Source organism: Pocillopora damicornis, chromosome 1 (assembly GCF_964200805.1).
Source record: "Pocillopora damicornis chromosome 1, jaPocDami1.2, whole genome shotgun sequence".
In the NCBI taxonomy this organism is placed as follows: domain Eukaryota; kingdom Metazoa; phylum Cnidaria; class Anthozoa; order Scleractinia; family Pocilloporidae; genus Pocillopora; species Pocillopora damicornis.
The window spans coordinates 11,815,001-11,835,167 of NC_142670.1; the positions used below are offsets into that span (position 1 = coordinate 11,815,001).

General features: G+C 39.4%; 2 protein-coding genes and 2 pseudogenes across 3 annotated transcripts; 2 read left to right on the forward strand and 2 right to left on the reverse strand.

Annotated features, from left to right (window-relative positions):
* Positions 1 to 581: 581 nt before the first annotated feature.
* Positions 582 to 4,208, reverse strand: LOC149051986 (tetratricopeptide repeat protein 28-like). The gene is made up of 3 exons (XM_089208814.1): positions 4,069 to 4,208; positions 1,771 to 3,020; positions 582 to 1,478 (listed from the first exon to the last, which is right to left on the reverse strand). The coding sequence occupies exons 2-3, from the start codon at positions 2,986 to 2,988 to the stop codon at positions 1,467 to 1,469; spliced, it is 1,230 nt and encodes a 409-aa protein (XP_089064940.1). The 5' UTR covers positions 2,989 to 3,020; positions 4,069 to 4,208; the 3' UTR covers positions 582 to 1,466.
* Positions 4,209 to 4,476: 268 nt separating this feature from the next.
* On the reverse strand, positions 4,477 to 9,535 carry LOC149051987 (replication factor C subunit 1-like). 2 transcript variants are annotated; one of them, XM_089209203.1, is made up of 8 exons: positions 9,072 to 9,535; positions 8,428 to 8,576; positions 7,805 to 7,893; positions 7,215 to 7,290; positions 6,794 to 6,855; positions 5,886 to 6,167; positions 5,291 to 5,470; positions 4,477 to 4,946 (listed from the first exon to the last, which is right to left on the reverse strand). In XM_089209203.1, exons 6-8 carry the CDS (start codon positions 5,931 to 5,933, stop codon positions 4,803 to 4,805), a joined length of 372 nt encoding a protein of 123 aa, XP_089065329.1. In that variant the 5' UTR covers positions 5,934 to 6,167; positions 6,794 to 6,855; positions 7,215 to 7,290; positions 7,805 to 7,893; positions 8,428 to 8,576; positions 9,072 to 9,535; the 3' UTR covers positions 4,477 to 4,802. The 2 variants fall into 2 exon arrangements, with proteins under 2 accessions (XP_089065329.1, XP_089065369.1); XM_089209243.1 differs by having other exon boundaries at positions 7,215 to 7,893.
* A 4,374-nt stretch (positions 9,536 to 13,909) lies between these two features.
* On the forward strand, positions 13,910 to 16,235 carry LOC149051988 (uncharacterized; annotated as a pseudogene).
* A 17-nt stretch (positions 16,236 to 16,252) lies between these two features.
* Positions 16,253 to 19,795, forward strand: LOC113671914 (uncharacterized; annotated as a pseudogene).
* The last annotated feature ends 372 nt before the right edge of the window (positions 19,796 to 20,167 follow it).

The following is a 20,167-nucleotide window of genomic DNA, read 5'->3' on the forward strand; positions in this document are numbered from 1 at the left end:
ACCATACCGACCTAGGGTACCTCCCATGATGAGGACGCTTTCTATAAACAGAATAAAGCACCATCTCCCAAAGTGAAAGGTAATTTCTTTTTTCTTGCCTCTTCAACGATATATGACTAAACAACACATCGCTTTACATGCTTAAAAAACGCGTCGCGTGACATCCCAAGGAACGGCTGCCAATGAAACTGGCAGAAATAAAATCTGAAAATATCGAAGTCTATATCTCACTTAATAACTCTATTCAAGGAAATGGGAAGAGGCTGAGCGAATAAGACATGGGTGCGCTCACTACTCCAAACGAAAAGATGTGACAAAACATCATATCTGTCGCATAACGTGCTCAAGAAGTGCATCGCGTGACATCTTAAGAAACGGTTGCCAATGATCGATATTAGCAGTTATAGAGTCGAAGTAGTATCGAAGTTTATCTCTCATTCAGTAAACCTATATAAAGAAATGGGCAAAAGTTATTAAGCGAATACTACTTCAAACGACAAGAAATAGCTTACGCAGGTTGATGCAGATTTGTTATTGATTTCCTCTTCCATTCTAATAAAATACCAAGCGACTTGTTTCATTGTTTGACATTTAAACGTTAGTTTATTGTACTTAGATAGTAAGTAAACAATCTAATCGGAGAAACTAAATAAATCATGTGGCTTCAACTTTCCAGCTCATTCTGAGCCTCCTTCAATGCTTTGTAAGCCATAACTAAAATTATAAAATAAAACTTCTGGTTTCGCCTTTGCATCGTTCTGCTTGTAAAAAATAACACAATTTATTGCATTTAAAATTAAAGGAGAAATCTCAGAAAATTAACTAACACAAAGACTAAATCCTGGCCATTACGGCCAAAATCTGTCATTTTAAGTCCAGATAAACCAAATTCTGATTGGCAGAAACTAACTTTAAGTACCAATGACTGTTTACAAATCCTCTAAAAGTTAATCACAATTTCCATCTGACATAAACCAAAAGATAAACGAGCAATCGGACAACTAATTATCTTCTAATTTCCATGGAAATTCTCCACTCATGCACATGGCTAAAACAGCTTTACATCACTCATGAGACGAAAAGCGATAAAGAAATAAAAAAATGTGGAAAATGTTTTCAAGACGTTTCAACTTCCACTTCAACGTAACGCCTTAATCCTCTTAGTTGGTAATACTTAGATTAAAAATAACTTTTACATAGCTAGTCATGATAATTTCAAGACATCATATGAAAAAAAAACCAGTAGTTTCAGCAGGATATCAAATATCAAGCTCTTAAGAGCAGTTCAGACAAACAAAAAGTCAACTTTTGAATCATTTCTCTTGTTGAACTTGACTTTGGCCGTCATTTGGTTCTTCCTGCTTTGAAAAGAAGATTCTTGACAAATATTTCATCGGTAGCTTACTGGTTTATGGTCCAAATATCTGCGTTTGCAGGTATCCTAAAACTCCCTGGGATTCCAATGCTCACTGCCTTAACTGAAAAATAAAAGAATCTAAGTTTAGGGAGGATAGTTGAGTTGCCATGAAATATTTCTTGGCACATGAAACGATACAGTGCACAACAGGATTGTTTTAAAAAAATTTGCTTTTTTACTCCTATCAGGTTTCCAGAAAAGAATGTTACCATTGTAAACGTGTCCTCTTGATTCTACTGCATCTCAATTTGCCAGAGTAAAAGATTAATTCGTAACCCAACTAAAACATATAAGCAATAATTATGATTTAATGTAACTTTGTATTGAATAGAATGTGTAAACAGAATATTTACTTCCTTCAGCTTCGAAATATCCTTGAAATCCAGGTTGACGTCGTCACCAATGAGTACAAATGGTGCCCAGTAAATCACCTCCTTGAACTTTTCAATTTCTCTCATACACTTCATGGCCTGATTGAGAGCTTCACTTGCCTTCTTGCCTTTGGCAAGTGCATCGTAGAAGAAACTCATGAACTCCAGGGTTCCCTCGTCGCCAAGCGCCCACAAGGTTACCACAACAGATCTGGCACCGGCACCCAAAAGTGCACGCGCCATGCCGACCACACCCTCGGCCATGACCTCCCCACGAGCAGTGTGACAGCAGCTAAGTACAACCAGACGTGCTCGCAACCCAACTTCTATGATATCTTTCATCGTCAGTAGATAGTCTTTCTCTTGCGGCTGAGAGTTATCTCTTGTGGTGTTTGGTGCCAGGATAACTTCTCCTGTTTCCTTTTTACCGTGTGTTGCAATATGAACTAACGCCACTGATGATATTCTTTTTAACACTTCATGTTTTGATGCCATTTCTCCAGTGAGGGGGGATACATTTAGGATACTTCCGATCATCTCCACTTCTTTCCTTGCTCCTGGAAGTTGCGCCAAAAGTTCTCCCTCATATATGATGTGTTTGAAACGTGGGTCGCCGACAAGCAATGCACCAGTCTTCATGTGAAAGTCAGCTGGGCAATCATGAATTAGTTGCAACGTCGTCAGAGAGGGAAGCACACGAATTCTGAAAGAATCACTTAGATATGATGAGTTGGAGTCCTGCAACGCTGCAAAAGGTACAAGGCAAAATGGCCCTTCAGGAACGAATGTTATCTCGTTGCCTTCGAACAGGTCAGCAATAGGAGCAACGATGATGTCATGCAGCTTCTTTAAAGTACTTGATTGGGAGTGCCTCACATCAACTCGGATCACATCATCGGCCATTTTCTTTACAGTCGGCGAATCAGGAGAAGGATTTTCGATTTTAACAGTATCTCCTTCACGGATCTCCCTCAGAGTAGTTTCGTTCAGCTTCTGGATGAAACATTCCAATTCATCCTCAAACTTATAATCGTTGACGTGTACCTGCCTCATCTGGATGTTATCGTCACTACGGCGAACCCAGAAGTAAACGCATGGTCCATTAATAGCTATGAAAACTGTGCTCAGTGGAACCCAACTCAGAAAATTAAATGATGCGCTGTAAGTTGAAGAATCTCCAGGCTGATATTTTGTGGCCATGAGATCTCTCAGAGCTTGAGCACGTCCTTCCTCTGCGGCAAGAAGGGAGATACAAAGCTAAAGAAATCTCATCAATAATATGTATTCTTTATGTATCCTTTTTTTTCCAATTTTCATGTCTTTCGATTATATGCCGCATATTTCTTCATTATCATTCCTCACTTGAAGAGTACTTGCATTAAACTTAACTCAAATAAAGTTCTTTTCCAAGAAAAGCACTTAACTTCTCGTTGTATCTAGAGAAAAGTATATTCAAATCGTTTCGCGTGTTGTATAGAATTAAAGCGAATACCATAAGTATTCTTCTTCAAGAAATATCAGAGGAAGATATTAAAAATTTTTTGAATCTGTGTACTCCATGCATCTTTGTGTACAGAAACCCTCAGTGTATCTTACAGGAATTTTACGAATAAAATGTTACTGAACCAGTTGTCTTTAAGTTGGAAGAGAAATCTGAGGCCTTAGCTCTCTATCTCTTTGAGCTCCAGAATTGTCTGCTGAGTTTGGATGCAGTAAGCGAGGCCATAAATAAATGTATAGTAGTTCATACAGACAAGTGACGCACTTGATACTGGAATCAGAAATGTTGCAGCTTCGTAGATCCCTCATGGGAAGATAAATAAGCTACCTCAAGGTCTGGTATGTTTATTTTCATGTCAGCATTAATATTTAATCTGTCGTTTAACCTGATCTAACGGATGGGGTATTCTTTTTCGGTCGTCGGTAAAAAATGATTTTTTCCTTTGTCACGAAAGAGCTTGAAAGTTCCTTTCTAACATTTTGTATTTTAAGACATGAAACTTTCGACATTGATGATCTGAGCAGTATACAGGATGATCCTTTATGTATCCACTGTGTGTCATGGCTCATTAACGAGAAATCTATAACTGTATGTGAGAACTTCAAATCGTAAAATCCGATGGTCTAAGATTCGATCCTGCGTGCGTGACGAGTAAACAAGATCAATATTTCTTTCGTTTTTTTTTCTCTTGTTTCCAGTTATTTCTATTTGTATCTTTAGTCAATACCCGTTTATCTCATTCACTGTATTAAGTCGCTATTAACTTATTCTGTCCTCACCTTAACTCCTGTGAAAATGTGATTTGCCCCACGAGTGTGTAACAAAACGGTGTACCTGGTAACACCAGCAGTATTGGAGAAGCTGAATATGAGTTCATCGAACTCGAAACAGAAAGTCGTGTATCATTGTTTATTTCGTGATCCACGATTCTATTTTGAAGCTATGCTGTTTCACTATGTATACGCCAGATTTGGACAGGGCGTCATATTACATTTTTCAACTTTTCATTTTCATTAATCCGGAGCATGGCACAATGACATAAACATGCTATTGTTTTATTTTATTTTTTGCTCACGTGATGGTCGTTAAACCATCGCATGCTTAGGTTGATTGAAGGGCGCTGGACTGCCATACGAGAGGTCTTGAAAGAACTGAGGGGAATGAGAAACACACATACTGAAAGCGTAGTGAAGAAAATTTTCTTATTAAGGATGTAGGCGATTTGTCGGCCTGGAAACGTTACAAATTTTTTAGGAAAAGTTGTATGCATGTACTTATACAAAGTGGTACCTGGATGCACACAAGAGAGACTATTTTCACTAGGTATGATCACCCCATAATACATGTAGGATGCTTACTGGTAAGGAGATTTAAGGCACATAACAAAAGTTTGAATTAAATTTTCTGTGAAGTCATGCTCTTTTGCTAATTGTTGAAAAGGTTTGAAACAGCCAATTTTCAGTGCAGGTGATGATGATGGTGTTTGTGTTGTTGGAGATGACAGATCTTTCACTCAGTTGTGACAAATCACCTTCACACTGATCTTTTCCTTCTTCTCCACAATTGGTGGTTCATAGCTGGTCTCATTGCCTGGTTTTGTTCTGACAAGCTCAAACACACCGTCTTCATCTATTTGTGATGTTCCACATTGCTTAGCCTTAAAGATAAGCACCAAAGTAAAAAAAAAAAAACAACAACAACAACAACAACAAAGAAACCATAGGTTTCTTGTCAAGTAATGTTTAGCTGCTCAAGGAAGCAAATACGACCTTAAACCAATTAAAAGGTCTCTTAACAAAGAGACATATGACTTCCACAGCAAGAAATATATGTTTATGCTACTGGAGGAAAAAAAAAACCCTCTTTTAGAAGCCATCATGGAATTAATTAGTTTCTACCCTCTGGCTGGTAAGTTTTTCCATTTCTTGTTAGTTTTCTAATATGTTTATATTCATTGTTCTTTTTTTTCTTTCCTCTTTTGAACTGTGCATTACAATGTACCTTGGAAAGTTTGCTCTCTCCAGGATCCTGTCCCACCATGACATCACTTGTTTTCTTGCTCACTGATTGGGTAACTTTTCCACGATATCTTTGAATCAAATCAGCAGTCTCCTCTCTCTCAATACTTTCAGGGATTCCCATAATGACAAATGTCAGTCCATCCAAACAGTTTTCCGCACCCTAAAAATTAAATTATTAAGTGCACGCATGATTCAAGATGTGCAGACAAATAATTAATTCTTCCCTTGAAGGCCTCTTAATACTGTCCAAAGTGAAAAGTTATAAATGGCAAAAAAGTAAAAGACTCAGTGGATATTTGTCTTGCATCTCATATTAAAATTTGAGAGGATGGAAAACAAACTGTTCACAGCTTTGAGAGATAATAATAATTTAACTAACAGAAGAAATGAACATGTAACTGCTCCCTAGAATATCCATACATTATCCAGCAAACAGGTTATGAGAACACTAAAACTTATCAGGTACACACACTTGTTATAATGAACTGACAACAAATTCTTGATATTAATTAACAGGAAAACGTCTGGCAGCAAGAGGAGAGAATTAATATCAGATCTTGGGCTTTGAAACCAACCTGAGGAATTTCCTTTGAACCAAGTGCCCTAGGACCATCTCTTGCCATAAACCTACAGTAGCCAGACTTTTTCTTTTCCAATGAGGGTGGAATTTCAACCACTTCCTCTGATTTTGACACATTTGGTGTTTCTTTAATTGGAGTTTCCTTACTGACGTCTTTTTTATCCTTTTTTTGGAGTAACAGTTTCTTTTAACTTGGTTTTGAGTCTCTAACTGGAGTTTCTGGAACTGTAGAAGCTTTGGCAGCCAGTTTGCTAGCAGGAGTTGTCTTTAGTACTTCCTGAAAAGTCCATGGATAAAATTTGAAGTGAAGAAAAGTTACATGTATATAAAACATTCTAACAGCTAAGAGTTGTCCTAACAAGGTAAGAGTTGACCCAAATAGGAATGTTGATGATGAAAGACACTGCTGCTTTGAAAAATGAAGACAAAGTGGTAAAATCTTCCTGGATTGTCAAAGTTAAAATCACCAAGAGTGTACCTGAAAGTTTTTTCACTATTGTTACTGTTTTTGGTATACATTCTAGGTACAGTGATGGTAGTATTTTGAGTTGTGTTAGTATTGTAAGTAATGTTTTGTTGCAGGTATTGTTAGTAAAATGCATCTAAACAAAAACCATCTCCTCTCATAGTAGGGCAGGATATATACAACATGCACATTTACCACCAGTTAACAAGTTTTAGTAAGCTTTTGGATCTCATACAAAGACAAATTTAGTCATAAAAGGTTACTATTTCATCTACAAGTACCTCATTCAAGTGCTTAATAACACTTGCCATAAACATGAAATCATATCAGATACAATCCGTTCTGGTATCAGGGTAGTATGTTTAAGCATAAATAGTACATGTAATGGTTAATTTTGCAATAATAAAGTATACATGGTAATCAAAAGGCTTACAAACCTTTTTCTTCACAGGAAAAGCTTTTTAACCTCAGCCTTTGACTCTATACATTTCCTATGGTACTGACAAGAAGAATTTGTTATACAAACAAGAGCTCAGTTGGTGATCACTTCCTTTACTCTCATGACCTTAATGTTTGATTCAAGGATGATATTGTAAAGAGAAATTAGATGCTGGTCACTCTTCACAGTCAAAGGGTGAAATGTATCATCATAAGAGCACTGTCCTATCACAGATCTAACATTCTCAATGCCTGATGGAAGAGAGGAAAAATCAAACAAACAAACAGACAAACAAAATTTAGCCGGATAATTTTAGAAGACGCCAGATTATTCTCCAGAGCAATATCTTTTATTCTAAATGAACACTATGGGTTGGTGCTGAAATGTGAAATATAATGAAAGAGAATGATGGATTATACCTCTCTTTAACTTGCTGGACATTTTCTGTCTGTTTGGCAGATTTTTTTAATTTGCTGGTCACAACTTCTTCCTCATCTGTGGAAACCACATCAAAATATAACTCAAGTGCTATAATATTAAAACCTTTTCAAGACAGAATGATCTAATGGTAAGTGTGCTAAACCCTGGATGAAGCAGATTTGTTTTCTTTGGCAAGTAAATACATGAGCAAGGTTAAAGGGCAGGTGATGTAAAAAAACTGACCTCACCTTACCACCCTATCCAGCCTTCACACTCCATCAATAAGGAGGGTCCCCTACACTCTTTTGTAGAACTCAGTCACATAGAAATATTAGGCCTTTCCATGCATCATGAAAAACATTCAAAATTCTTTCAAGACTATCACGTTTTGAAGATAAATAAAACCAAAAAAATTAAAAAATTATACCAAATTCATATTTTCACTCTTTCTATCCTGTTAATAAAGCTGTTAATCCTATAAAATCAAAAAAAAAATTAAAAAAAGATGTTATCACGATTCCCGTGAAGACGAAATCTCCCATCACCTTTCACATAAAAAGTATAAGGTACCCTCGATTAGTGCACATACCAGTAATTTCCTTATCTGAGTCCAAACTGATTAGTCTTCAACTTTTCCAAGCTTTTCAACTCTCTTCCTTCTTTACTGATGTGGCTTTTCTGAAAGTGCATGAAAGAGAACCAGGTTGTGAATACACCCTGACATCAGTATGCATATTCTCCATACTGTTCTCTATGCATTTTCTAAGCTGCTGACAAGGAGAATTTGTTTAATAATCATGAGCTTCTATAGTTGGTGATCATTTCCTTGACTCTTGATTCAGGGGTGATACTAAGGTCCAAAACTTTAACTACAACTGTATGAGAGGGGAAAAAAAATTCAAGAAACAAATCACATACCTGATTTTTGGAGGAAGAGAGAAATAAGATTAATTTAGAAATAGGGTCAAGACATCATTATGATGTTGTATGTATAATTAGGTGAATCTTTTTACACCATGTTTCCATAATAATGCAAATTGCAGTGGGAATTGACAAGGACACTGTACAGCACAACTACCTAGCTTACATGTAAATTGAAACCATTAAAACTAATACAGAGGTGACAGTTTGTATAGCATATAGATGACAGTTTGTATAGAGTCTCAACATCTGTTCCTTTTGAAACTTTTTGTGTTCACCCTAAAACATTACCTGAGTCAATAATGTTTTTTCCTTTCTTCTTCTTCTTCTGATTTTCTTTTGGTTTTTGCTTCTGGGCAATATAATCATCTTCACTGCTTGATAAACCCTGCCCAGCAAATTAACAATTACCTGTTCTTTTATTCACACATTTTACAACCCTGTTAAGGATTTAAAAAAAAAGGCAAAACACTGTAACTTATCAGCCTCACTCAGCTACCCTGACATACTCAGACAAACTACTGAAAATTATACCTACAAAGTTAGTTAACACACAGTACCACACCATTTCTCACATTCCAATCCAGAAAGATACCTTGGGTTAGAAATATGAAGTGGAATGAAACTCTTGGTTAAAACATGTTGTAAAATTACCTACCATGTGCAAAATTAAAGATTCATGACAAAGGAAATTTTACCATGTATGGCAATAAATACCAATTTTGGCCAAATAAGGTGTCCCCCCCCATCCCCAGGAGAAGATAGATGGGAATGTGAATTGCACCCGAGTATATAGACACACATGTACATGATGATCGATTCAGTCAGACAGGGGCTATGATATAGGCAGATCTTTTCTCCGTCACCTCTGAAGTCGAATTCCCTGTTAACACAAATAATTTACTCTCTCAAATGCTACATAATCCATTACTTACCTTGCTTTTCGTTCGGCTCTTTCTTACATCTTGTTTCGATAATGACTTCGCAGTAAAATCTTTGCTGCGCTTATTTTCTACTTTCGAAGCGCTTTGCTTCGCTGTCTTTCCTGTAGGACCGAAGAACGATCGAATATCCTGTAGAAAAATATGTAATTATAATTAAAACACCCGTTAAAAGACTGACGCTGAGAACTAAAACAACTAACAAAACATTTTACTATAGTGAGGTGATAACATCACTCTCCGACATTTCGCGCCATCTTTGAAAATCTCCTGGCCCCGGTTGTTCATAGCTGGGTTAAGGTAACCCAGGGTTAGTGTGAAATTTGATTTCTGGTCTGAAAACTTTAAGAGAAAATTCAGTTCAAATCTTTTTGCTTGCAATTTGATCATTGGATGTTCTGAAAAGAATAGTAAAAATTTTCCCAAAAAGACTTTTGAACAAAGAAATAAAGAAAGCTGGATTAAAATTTAACCCCGGGTTAGAGCTAATTGGCCTTTGAACAACTGGGCCCTGCTGTACTTTAGTCAGCGGTCACCAACCTAGCTAGCTTCCAGACTCCTGCTATTTCTCCTCCGCCAATTTTCCGAGAAAAACAATAGGTCATAAGATAAACATAATCTAATTCAAATTTACGGAACCAAATGAAAGGAGCTGTCAGACGAGGGAGATTAAACCACGTGCAGTTGCCCTGCGAGATTGCTTCGAAAATGGCAAATAGATCCGCGGAGAACGCTTCTCAGGGGTACGTACTCTGTTGTGGATGTCGATAATTCCATGAATGAATGCGCCCTAGATTCGTGCCCGCTCGTTCTGCGATTTGGTTCTTTCGTTGCGCTGTCGTCTCCTCGAGGTATATCGTTTGTTTATTGAAAAATATTCAAATTCGCAGCATAAAATTTGAAAAAAGTTGTTTTAATTTATATTTTATACTCTGTGATTAAAAAACAATTTCTTATAATATGAAAAGACTATATAGAAAAAAAAAACTACGTATGAAAGTTCTACCGATTGGACTTGGATGAAACAAATGTGGTCGTGTTACGACTAGCGCGCATTTTCCTAAACTTAAAGTTACACTGGTTTGTAAATTGTATCTGCTTAACTGGTAGCAGATGATGGAGTTTATGCGCAGAATTGGATACAACTGAGTTAAAGAGTTAACAATTGTAACACTGCTCTTTCGCCTGTCTTTCAAAGATCTTATGTCATACAAAAGTATTCAGTCTCTATTGTAAAACTAGAGTCAACCATATCTCCGGAATTTTTTAGGGCTTACTGTAAATTGCCAAACGAAACGAAACGAACTGAAAATATGAAAATCTCCATGGTGTTCTTGGCTGAATCTTCACTACGTTCGCGAAGAGATCAATCCTCTTCTATATTTATAGGAAGGACTGCGCCATTTCGCCTTAAAATGCAAATCTATTATTCAAATTAAAATTCCGTGAGGCTGTAGCTGTACAATTTCCAAGGTGTCAAGCATCGATGTTCGTTGTCGATGAATAATTCGATTGCGTGACATCAGACACCTTCCCTGAAAAATATCGCGTGACTAAAGTTGGTTTGCAGTACGTTTCTGATTGAAAAGTAATAATAATAAAAAGTTTTCGTCGAGGTTTCAGTAACAGTAATGGTCGTTCTGTTATCATTTGAATGATCTGTAGACTGAACTGACCGAGTCATCCTTAAGGGGGGCATTGGGATGTTCTATATTTTTTTAAGATCGGTTTTTGTGCTAAAGAATTTCGGTTTTTCGGTTTGGGTGTTCATTGCTGTTTGCGGATTTTCCGTTCTTTAGCATTTGGTATTCGGTTTTCGTCAAAAACACCTGTCTAATGGGCTACGGATTTGGTTTGCGATGAAGTTTTCGGATTGTCCTATTTGGATTCCGTTTTCTCTTCGATCCAAGCGGCCATAATGCGCCTCCACTGATCTCGAATAGCCGCGAAGCCTCTGAATGCTCCAGTTGTCAACACCGTATCGGATTGATTAGGGTTTTGAGAACTGGGATGTGAACATTTATCGGTTTTGACTGCTTTGCATGCGGTTTTCGGTTCTTGTCGAATCTTTTTTGCGGTTTTGCGGTTGTGGATGATTTTTTCGACGGCTTTGAGGTTTCTAATCGACCCTCTCATCCTTTCGCATAGTGGAGTTCCAAACGGATTCTTGCTTTGCAAATTGAAAATCTCTCTTTCTAAAATTACAGATCTTCCTTTTCATTCTGTTCCATGTCTTAAATTAGAGTAGGCCTCGTTTAGTTATTTCTTTTGAAATGGTATGAGGAATTCTTTCAATTTTTTATTTTTAATTTTTCTTTTATTTTTCTGGAAATAAGTACTGTTGTCTTTCTCACTTCACACTTGAATTCGGGACAGAAGGTGAGGGGATTGTGGGCTGAAAGTATATATAGCCTAATCATTGTGTACTTCTAAGTAGTTGTACCTAAGTTGAAGTGACACCCAGCTACATGTACTTTTTTTCGAAAAAGTTGCTAGTAATACTAGGCAAGGGGATGTGCTGCTGGTTTGGGTTGCATTTTCACGACTCTCCTAGCTATAATGGGGTTACATTTTCAGTAGAGTAACAAGAGTGGGGAGTAATACATTTTCATGATTTGGAAAACTTTCCTACATCAAAATAAGGATTTACAAACAGGAAGGTTCAAATTAGATTGAAATGTACCAGAATGTTAATGCACTCAGGATGAAAAGTAAAGTGTTCTAAATTCATGTAAACAAATGTGTTGCTTCATTTTAGGATCATGACCTACTTAAAAGACTTGGTTTTTTAGCTAGATAGATGCATCTATAAACAGAAATCAACTAAGCTGGGATCACAAAAATCACATTTCTGGTAAAGTGACTAACTTAGCAGGTGGGGTGTATAGTTGGCCACAGAATAGATTATAATAGGGGACGTATTCCGAAAGGCCAGCAGCACATGGGTAGATGGGATCACAAAAATAACACTTCCCATGACTCACTTAGCAGATGAGTTGTATAATTGGTCACAGGGTAGACTATAATGGGGCAGGTATTCTGAGAGGCCAGCAACACATGGGTAGATGGGATCACAAAAATAACACTTCGCGTAAAGTGGCTCATTTAGCAGATGAGATGTATAACTGGTCATAGGGTAGACTATGATGGGGCAGGTTTTCTTAGAGGCCAGCAGTATATATGAAGCAAAAATTGACCTAAAAATTCCCCCACGCCTGATCTATCAGGAAATTGTGCCATTTCAGTCAGAATATGAACACGGTGTAATAATATGAAGCTTTCCCTTATTGAATGGGTTTAATGGGAGTGTATTTTTAAGTGAGGTATTTGGGTGCCACTGTTTTACCAATGTTTGTGTGGTTTCTTTTCAGACCATTTGATTTTTTTAAGTGATTTTGGCAACAGATTCACCTTTGCTGTTATGTTTGGAGCCACTTCCAGCACATGCCTGAATATGTTTTTACAACCAAAAAATCGAATTTTTCAGATGCCTGCATGACCCAGCTGGATGGGTGCAGGGTAAGTGGTCATACCATGGCAACCTGATTTTGAATAAGTTGAGTGTTTGTTTTTTTTTGTTTTGCTCCGTTTCTCTCACTGTTAAAATCATTTTAGAGACTCTAGTAGGTATAGATAAACTCAGTTGCCAATTAGGCCAGTATTAGTTTATGAACAAATTTTAATATAGCTATATGGAATTTAACAAACAGTTTAAATGACTAAAAGCAAATACATGTATGATCAGTAGCATTTTCAGGTGTTTGGTTTGTGTCTCAGCCAGTATTTGTTGTGTTCTGCAGTCTGCAGCAGTACTGTTGTGAATGTTAGGGCCCTGGGGCCGTCCTCATCCAGCAGTATACCTCATCAGTGCATGTATTGTTCCACCGTGTGCCCGTGTTGTGTTTGCTGCTCTGTAGCATGGGATTCTTGTCCTTGAGGATAACGTTTCTTGGTGTTTCCTCCCCTCAAACCTAACTGCAGGGTTTCTTTTGCAGGGTCTATTTCTGCAAGCTGCCACTTTAGTGCTGGGTAGGCCAGTTGGGTGTTCTAGCACCTAGGGGTGTGACTGTAGTTGCAGCTCCTGGGCCCCTTGGGCACCTAGCCTCCCTTTGTGATGTGGTTGTGAACTTGATATTAAGTTATTTATTTGGAATATTTAGATGGGCTGGCTCAGTTTGGCTGTGAAAAGCAGGTTTAAATGTGGGCCTCTATAAATGATAACAAGGCCAGATGACCACACTGGGAGCCACATTCATTACTTTGCTGCCTTTCCTTGTACATCTGTATGAGGCAGTTTGGAGGGCCGCAAAACTCCAAAACAAAAATTATCTTTCAAACAGGCACTCTTAAGCCACATGCTGTCAACGAATGCTTTTCCTTCAGCTAATTTATTCTTGTTTTCTAATCTCAACATTCCCACCAATAACAAAGCTCCATTTTCTGCATATAAATACACACACAACCCACAATTCTTACAATTTCTCTGATGAAGGGCTATTGCATTTGAAACGTCAGCTGTTAAACTCAACACAGTGGCCAATTTACATTATTAACTCAGTTAATAATACTAAATTACCCTGTTATATTCTCCCACTGACATAGCACCATAGTTTCTTTATAACTTACCCTCTTTACCTGCACAGCAGTCCAGCACTCAACATGAGCAAGCAGAAAAAAAAATTCCTGTTTTATTTAGTTTTTCAGAATAATTATTGTCACTGTTCTTGTATACGGGATCCTGTTCTACCCATTTTTTGCCTGCCTGACAACTGACAACGGACTGGTTGGGTCCTTGCTGGGTTTTCTTTATGTTACAATCAGGTGAGCTAGCTATTACTTTGTTTATGAATATCAATTTCATCAGACCGTGAGTTTGTCTTTTAATTATCAAAGACAGTTCTCAGAACTCTACAATTGCCAATACTTAATTCAAATATTACTCCAATGTGGAATATTACTCTTGGCTTTGAAATGAGTGATGTTTGTGGTAATTTTGGACCATGTTTTGTACACGTGTCCTGTTAAATAGGGAACACAGCATGGCTTACAAGTGAAACAATGGACTAATTTGGTTCTCTCTGCTTAATTAACCCTATTACCCCCAAGGGTAGTCTGCATGTAATTTTTCCCTCCAGTAATATTGCTGAATCACTCATTGAGAACATCAGAATAACAAAAAGATTGCCAACTCAAGACGCTCTGATTACAACATGAATTCTCCCCATCAGTAATGATGGAAATTTATAGTGAAGAGTCTAGAGAATATGGATATTGATGCTAACCCTTTGACTCCCGTGAGTGACCAAGAGAGAATTTCTCGTAATAGTGTAGTTTGATCGTCCGGGTGAGTGTAGTCCTGAGAAGGACTGTTGTCGGTAGTGGTGACTGACTTTTCGACAACCTGAGTGGAAGTCATCTTCAGAGTTAAGTGAATAGTTGTTGTCAGTCGAATGTTCTTAGCCCGGTTTGTATAAACTGATTGGCCGGTTTTGCCGGGATGTTATTAGCTGTAAGACTCACGTGGGTCGGTCGTGATTGGTCAGTCTCGATCTGTTATAGTAAAGTTAGGTCGTTCTGTTCGGTTCGTTCGTAATGTTAATGTCATGGATGAGTCGTTTGTATGGTGCAGGTAGTGGTTGATACCTGCTGAGGGGAGTCAGTTCCAAGTTAGTAAACCAGCAGATTTCCAGTCAATAGTGCGGTTCGTAAGTCGGTATTGTTCAGTAATGTGATTGTTCACATCGCCTTTCCTCGCCGCCCGTTTGTGTTTAGTCAGTCTGGTTGTGAGGTTTCTGCCAGTCTCACCGATGTGGGAGGCGTGCCAGTCGGAGCAGTTGATCTTATAAACTGGTCCCTGTCTGTTCCTCGGTTCGTCTTGGTCTTTGACGTTAGTCAGTAACTGACGTAGTGTGATAATGGGTTTGTGAGCGACGCGCGAACAGGAGTAGGAGTTGCGTTGTCGTTAGCTTCAGAAGTAGTAGTTAAGGTCGATGAGTGTTTCGTCGGATGAAGTATTCGTTATAGTTGTTCTTGGAAAAAACACGGTCAAGGTACTTGTTCTCGTCAGATGATATCAAAATATGTGCGTTACGTAGTTTAGCAGATATTTGTTTTCTGCACGTTCTGCATTTTGTATTCTTAGTGTGTTATACAATTAGGTGTTTGAGTTACGCAATAAGCGTTAATTGCATGTCGTATATATAGCTGTTGTCAGTTCGTGATCTTCCTTCGGGTCTGCCAACGCCACACGCTACTCCAATGTTCTTTAGCATGAGCGACTCTGAGGAAGCTAGGGCACGTTCTAGTCGGAACGATGGAGTTTGAGATCCTTCTGTCGGTGCTGTTATAGGGTCTGCCGTTTCTGAATCGATGGGTTCTTTAACTGATAACCTCACCAAGGTTATTGAATCTAGGCTTAGCGATTTCGCGAAGCGATTTTCCGAGGAGAATAGCTCGTCCGTTGAACAAGCAGTCAAGAGAGCTCGGTGCGAACAATATACCTGCAAAAGGAAAGGAAACCAACAGCAGTTGGATCATTCCCTCCAAGTGATGGATAAACTAGACGAAGCATCTGACGCTCTCAAGCAGAAATTGTACGAGAAAGTTAAAGTTGCCCTGGAGTCAGGTACTGAATTAGTTTCCAAGCGTGTTAAAGGCATTAAGCTAGCTGACGAGAGCGAATATGGATGGGTGACCGTTAACGAATATTTGTCTGATGAACTCACCTCTGACTTCGACGACGAGAAGAGAATTTGCCGAGCCGAGAGGAGAGCCGGGAGAAAAACAAATAAAGAGAAGCGTCGTCGTGTCCGTTCTGACGCGAAAGGAAGCGGTTCCTCCTCTGTAGTCCGCGCGGCTTCTTCGTCGAGATTCTCGTCTAAGGATTTGGCCTCTTGTTCGGAAGCTAGACCAGCTCGTCGTTTGGGGCCTTGTTTTCAGATAAGTAGCCCACTCTTTCTCGTTATACTAGCTTTGTTTTTACCTCGTCGATTATGGCGTTACACTCAGGCCATAATCAAATATTTTCCATGAATTGCTGTTTTGCTGTATGTCGTTCTATAGACTAGGTTAGTGCAGAATATCGAAATATCTGTGGTACATCGTTTAGCAGATATTTGTTTTCTGCACGTTCTGTATTTGGCTGTCTATTGTGTTAGACAATAAGGTGTTTTTAATTACGCTATACGCGTTAATTGCGTGTCGTATATCTAGCTGTTGTCAGTTAGTGATCTTCCTTCGGGTTCTGCTAACACCACACGCTACTCCACTGTTCTTTTATTTTTATGCTTTGGATTTTATTTTCATGCCGTTGTGTGTTCCCCTTTTTTCAGTGTGGAGGTTTTGGTCATTTGAGCTTGACATGCACGAAACCTGCGGACACTTGAAAGAGTAGCGCTCGCCGTGATTGACTAGAGGGCGGTTTGTTGACCACTGATAATGCTGATGCCCTGCAAGTTGAGTGCGAATTTTTAGATTTATTGTCTTCCTGTAGCGACGAATTTAGTGTTAAAGGCGGTAGCAATGGCGTCAAAGGTCGCTTGAGGTCCTCGCTTAACTTTTGGGTTGAAGCATTGGATGCTTCAGATTTTGTGCTTGACATGGTTAGGCGTGGTTACAGTTTACCTTTTGCCCAGTATCCCTCACAGTGCTTTCTAAAGAACAACAGATCTGCGCTTCAGAATCCAGAATTTGTGGCCAAAGCAATTACCGAGCTTCTTAGTAATGGTTGTATTGTTGAGCATGTCGTTCCTCCGTTCTGCGTGAATCCTTTAACAGTCGCGGAAGGAAAGAAGTTGCGTCTTGTTGTTGATCTCAGGCACGTCAACAATTGTTTAGTTAAACCCAGATTCAAATATGAAGACTTGCGCTCGCTATCCTAAGTTCTGAATGAAGGACACTGGATTTTCGCATGGGACCTTAAGTACGGCTACCATCATGCTGATATTTGTCTTGATCGCCAAAAGTATCTCGGTTTTGCCTAGCCTTTTTCCGGCGTTGTTATATATTAAACCTTTGCAGTTCTTCCTTTCGGAAGTGCCTGCTTTTGTTTCACTAAGTTGATGCGCCCGTTAGTTAGACGCTGGCGTTCTATGGGGCACACAAGTTTCATTTATCTAGCCGACAGTTTCGGTAGTCAACCTGATAAGTGTTCCGCCACGGCAGCAAGCTTAATTCAGCGCAAAGAGCTTTCTTCATCTGGTCTTCTTTGTAACGAGGAAATTTCAGAGACGATAGTCTCCAAACTTAAGGGCTTGTGGGATTCTGCGATTCAAGCGGGGTACTCTTCATTCCGTAAGTTAGCGAGAATCACTGGTACTATCATTCCAGTTGCTTTGGCAGTCGGCCCGATATTTGTCTTTTGACCAGGCAGATATACTTCGCCATTGAAACCAGGTCAGCATGGGACAACACCATTCATTTTTCTCCCAGTCTTCTACTCAAGCTCAAATTTTGGTACTGCAACATCGATTGCCTCAACGGTTATTCTATAGGGCCAACATTAGCGACCCATACCGTTGTGTTTTCCGACGCAGGTGATGTAGCTTTCGGAGGTTTTTCACCTTCTCTATACGGCAGCGTTGTCAGCGGCATGTGGCAACCCAAGTGTATCGGCCAAAGTTCTACGTTCCGCGAACTGAAAGCTATTTATTTCTTGTCACTTGCTTTCCTACGTTGCTCAATTGAAACACAAGATAGTTAAAATCTTTACTGATAATCAGGGCGCCGCCAAAATTGTTGCTATCGGAAGCTCCAAAATTAATCTCCAGGCTCTGGCCATGGACATTTTTAGTCTCTTTCTTGTTGACAGCATCATTCTGGAAGCGCAATGGATCCCAAGGTCGCTTACTGAAAGGGCAGATCTTCTCAGCAGATTTGTTGACAAAGATGACTGGTCCGTCAACCCTTCTGTATTTCGGGTGATAGACGCAAAATGGGGCCCTCATACAATCGATCGGTTTGCGTCGCATTACAACGCCCAGGTTCCTAGGTTCATTTTTAAATTTGCCTCCCCCGGCTGCAGCGGCGTTGACGCCTTGGCCCAGGATTGGCTAGACGAGAAAAATTGGGTGTGCTCTTCTGTGAGTGCCATCGTTCCTTCTGTTAGAGCTCTCTCGTCGTGCTCTGATTACGGCACTTTGATTGTCGCACAGTGGCCTTTGGCCTATTTTTGGCCCTTTTTGCATGACAGCTCTTCTCAGTTCAGGTCTTCTGTTAAGGGAGTGTTTGAGCTTCCTTGTATAGAAGACCTCTTGTTGGAAGGTCCCGGCCAGAGGCAAATTTACAAGGGGCGTCCCTCGGTTTTCAGTGGTTGCCTGAGATTCATAATGTTAGCCTTACGGGTTGATTTTAGGTGAGCTTTTGTCATCCTTGTTTACAATGCACGTCTCTTTTCTTTCAGCTCTATTCCTCACCTTGTCATTGCTGATCTTTTAGTCCAGCCTCGTTGTGTTTTGCCTGATTTGGCAGTGTCATTTTGGTCAGTAGTTTGACCTCCGTTTGTTTTGCACCTTTTTCCTGATTTGGCATCGTCGTTTTGACCGTACGTGTTCTGGGCTAAATTGTTTTTGCGCCGCGTTTGCTATTTCATTGTGTTTTATTGAAGATGGTTTTTGTGGCATCTCATTTTCTTTTTGTATTATGTATCTCTTTTTTTGTCATTCTACCTTTTTTTTTGCTTACTCTTATTTTATTTTATTTTATTTTATTTCTTGTAGACGTTCTGCAATCGGGGATTTAGCGTGACGCAAATTGTCTGATCGAGATATCTTTGCGTAGGCTTGTTCCAAACCTTCTACATTTATGGTTGGAGTCTAGGGCTCCTTCCACCGTGCAGAAATACAGATCTGGCTGGCTGAAGTGGCGTCAATGGGCAGCTCCTAAGACTCCAAAGCCTCTGCATGTCGCGCTCTTTATTAGCGAGCTTACTGTAATTTCAGTTAGCAATAATACGGGGATATCTTCTATAGAATCAGTTCTTTACAGCATTAAGTGGGCTCATAGTCTGGCCGGGATAGTAGAATGTCCTTCTAGTCACCCCTTTGTTAAGTCATCCTTAGAGGGCGCTAGAAGGAAACTTGCATGTCCCGTTCAGCCGAAAGAGCCTTTATCCGTCGACACAGTTTGTAGGATCGCTGATCATTATATTTCTAGTAGTTCTCTCGATGTTATTCGTTTTCTTTTCATTCTCTTGGTTGGCCTCGCTGGGTTTTACCGTATGGGTGAAATTCGTACTTTGTCTGTTAAAGATGTCTCTATTTGCAGTGAATACATGTCAGTTTTCATTCTGAAACGCAAGAATGATCAGTATAGGGAGGGGCATACATCCCTCCTAGCAAGGTCTTATAAGGCTACTTGCCCGGTTTCCATTACGGAGAGGTTACTCAAGCTTCTTCCTTCATCTACGGAGTCATCCTCCCTCCTCGTTAGATGAATTGTTAAATCTAAGTCTAAGGAGTATTTTCATGCTACTAAAGACGTTTCATACACAACGCTTGGAGTGAGGAATTTAGGAAATACGTTAAGCCATTTGTAGATGACATCGCTAGTTACGGCACCCATAGTATCAAGTCTGGCGCCGCTTCAAATCCTGCGTGTAAGAGTATTTCTGCTGATCTGCTGGACGAGCACGCCGGCTGGAAATGTGCCATTCCAAAGAACGATACATTAAGCACACTGTTAATGATCACTTAAAAGTTGCTTGATCTATTGCTCTTTAGTTTCGGATTTCGTTTGCTTACGATAAATTATTTAATTAGAAGTCTCGGCGGGGGACTAAGTCGTGCCTGGTCCGTTTTTGCCCACAGGGTTTGCCCCCCCCCCCCCCCCCCCCCCGGCACGGCTTTCTCTATTTTACATTTTCAGTCTCTCTTTTTGTAGACGTTATTAGTATCTGCTTTAATAAAGTGGCGTTATGGCGTTACACTCAGGCCATAATCCAATATTCTCCATGAATTGCTGTTTTGCTGTATGTCGTTCTATAGACTAGGTTAGTGCAGAAGCTGTCAGTCGTGTTGCATACTAGTTACGCTCGTCGCGTGAGAGTCCTGATAGTTGTGGCTTTGTGTGATGTCGGGTTGTAAAATGACTCT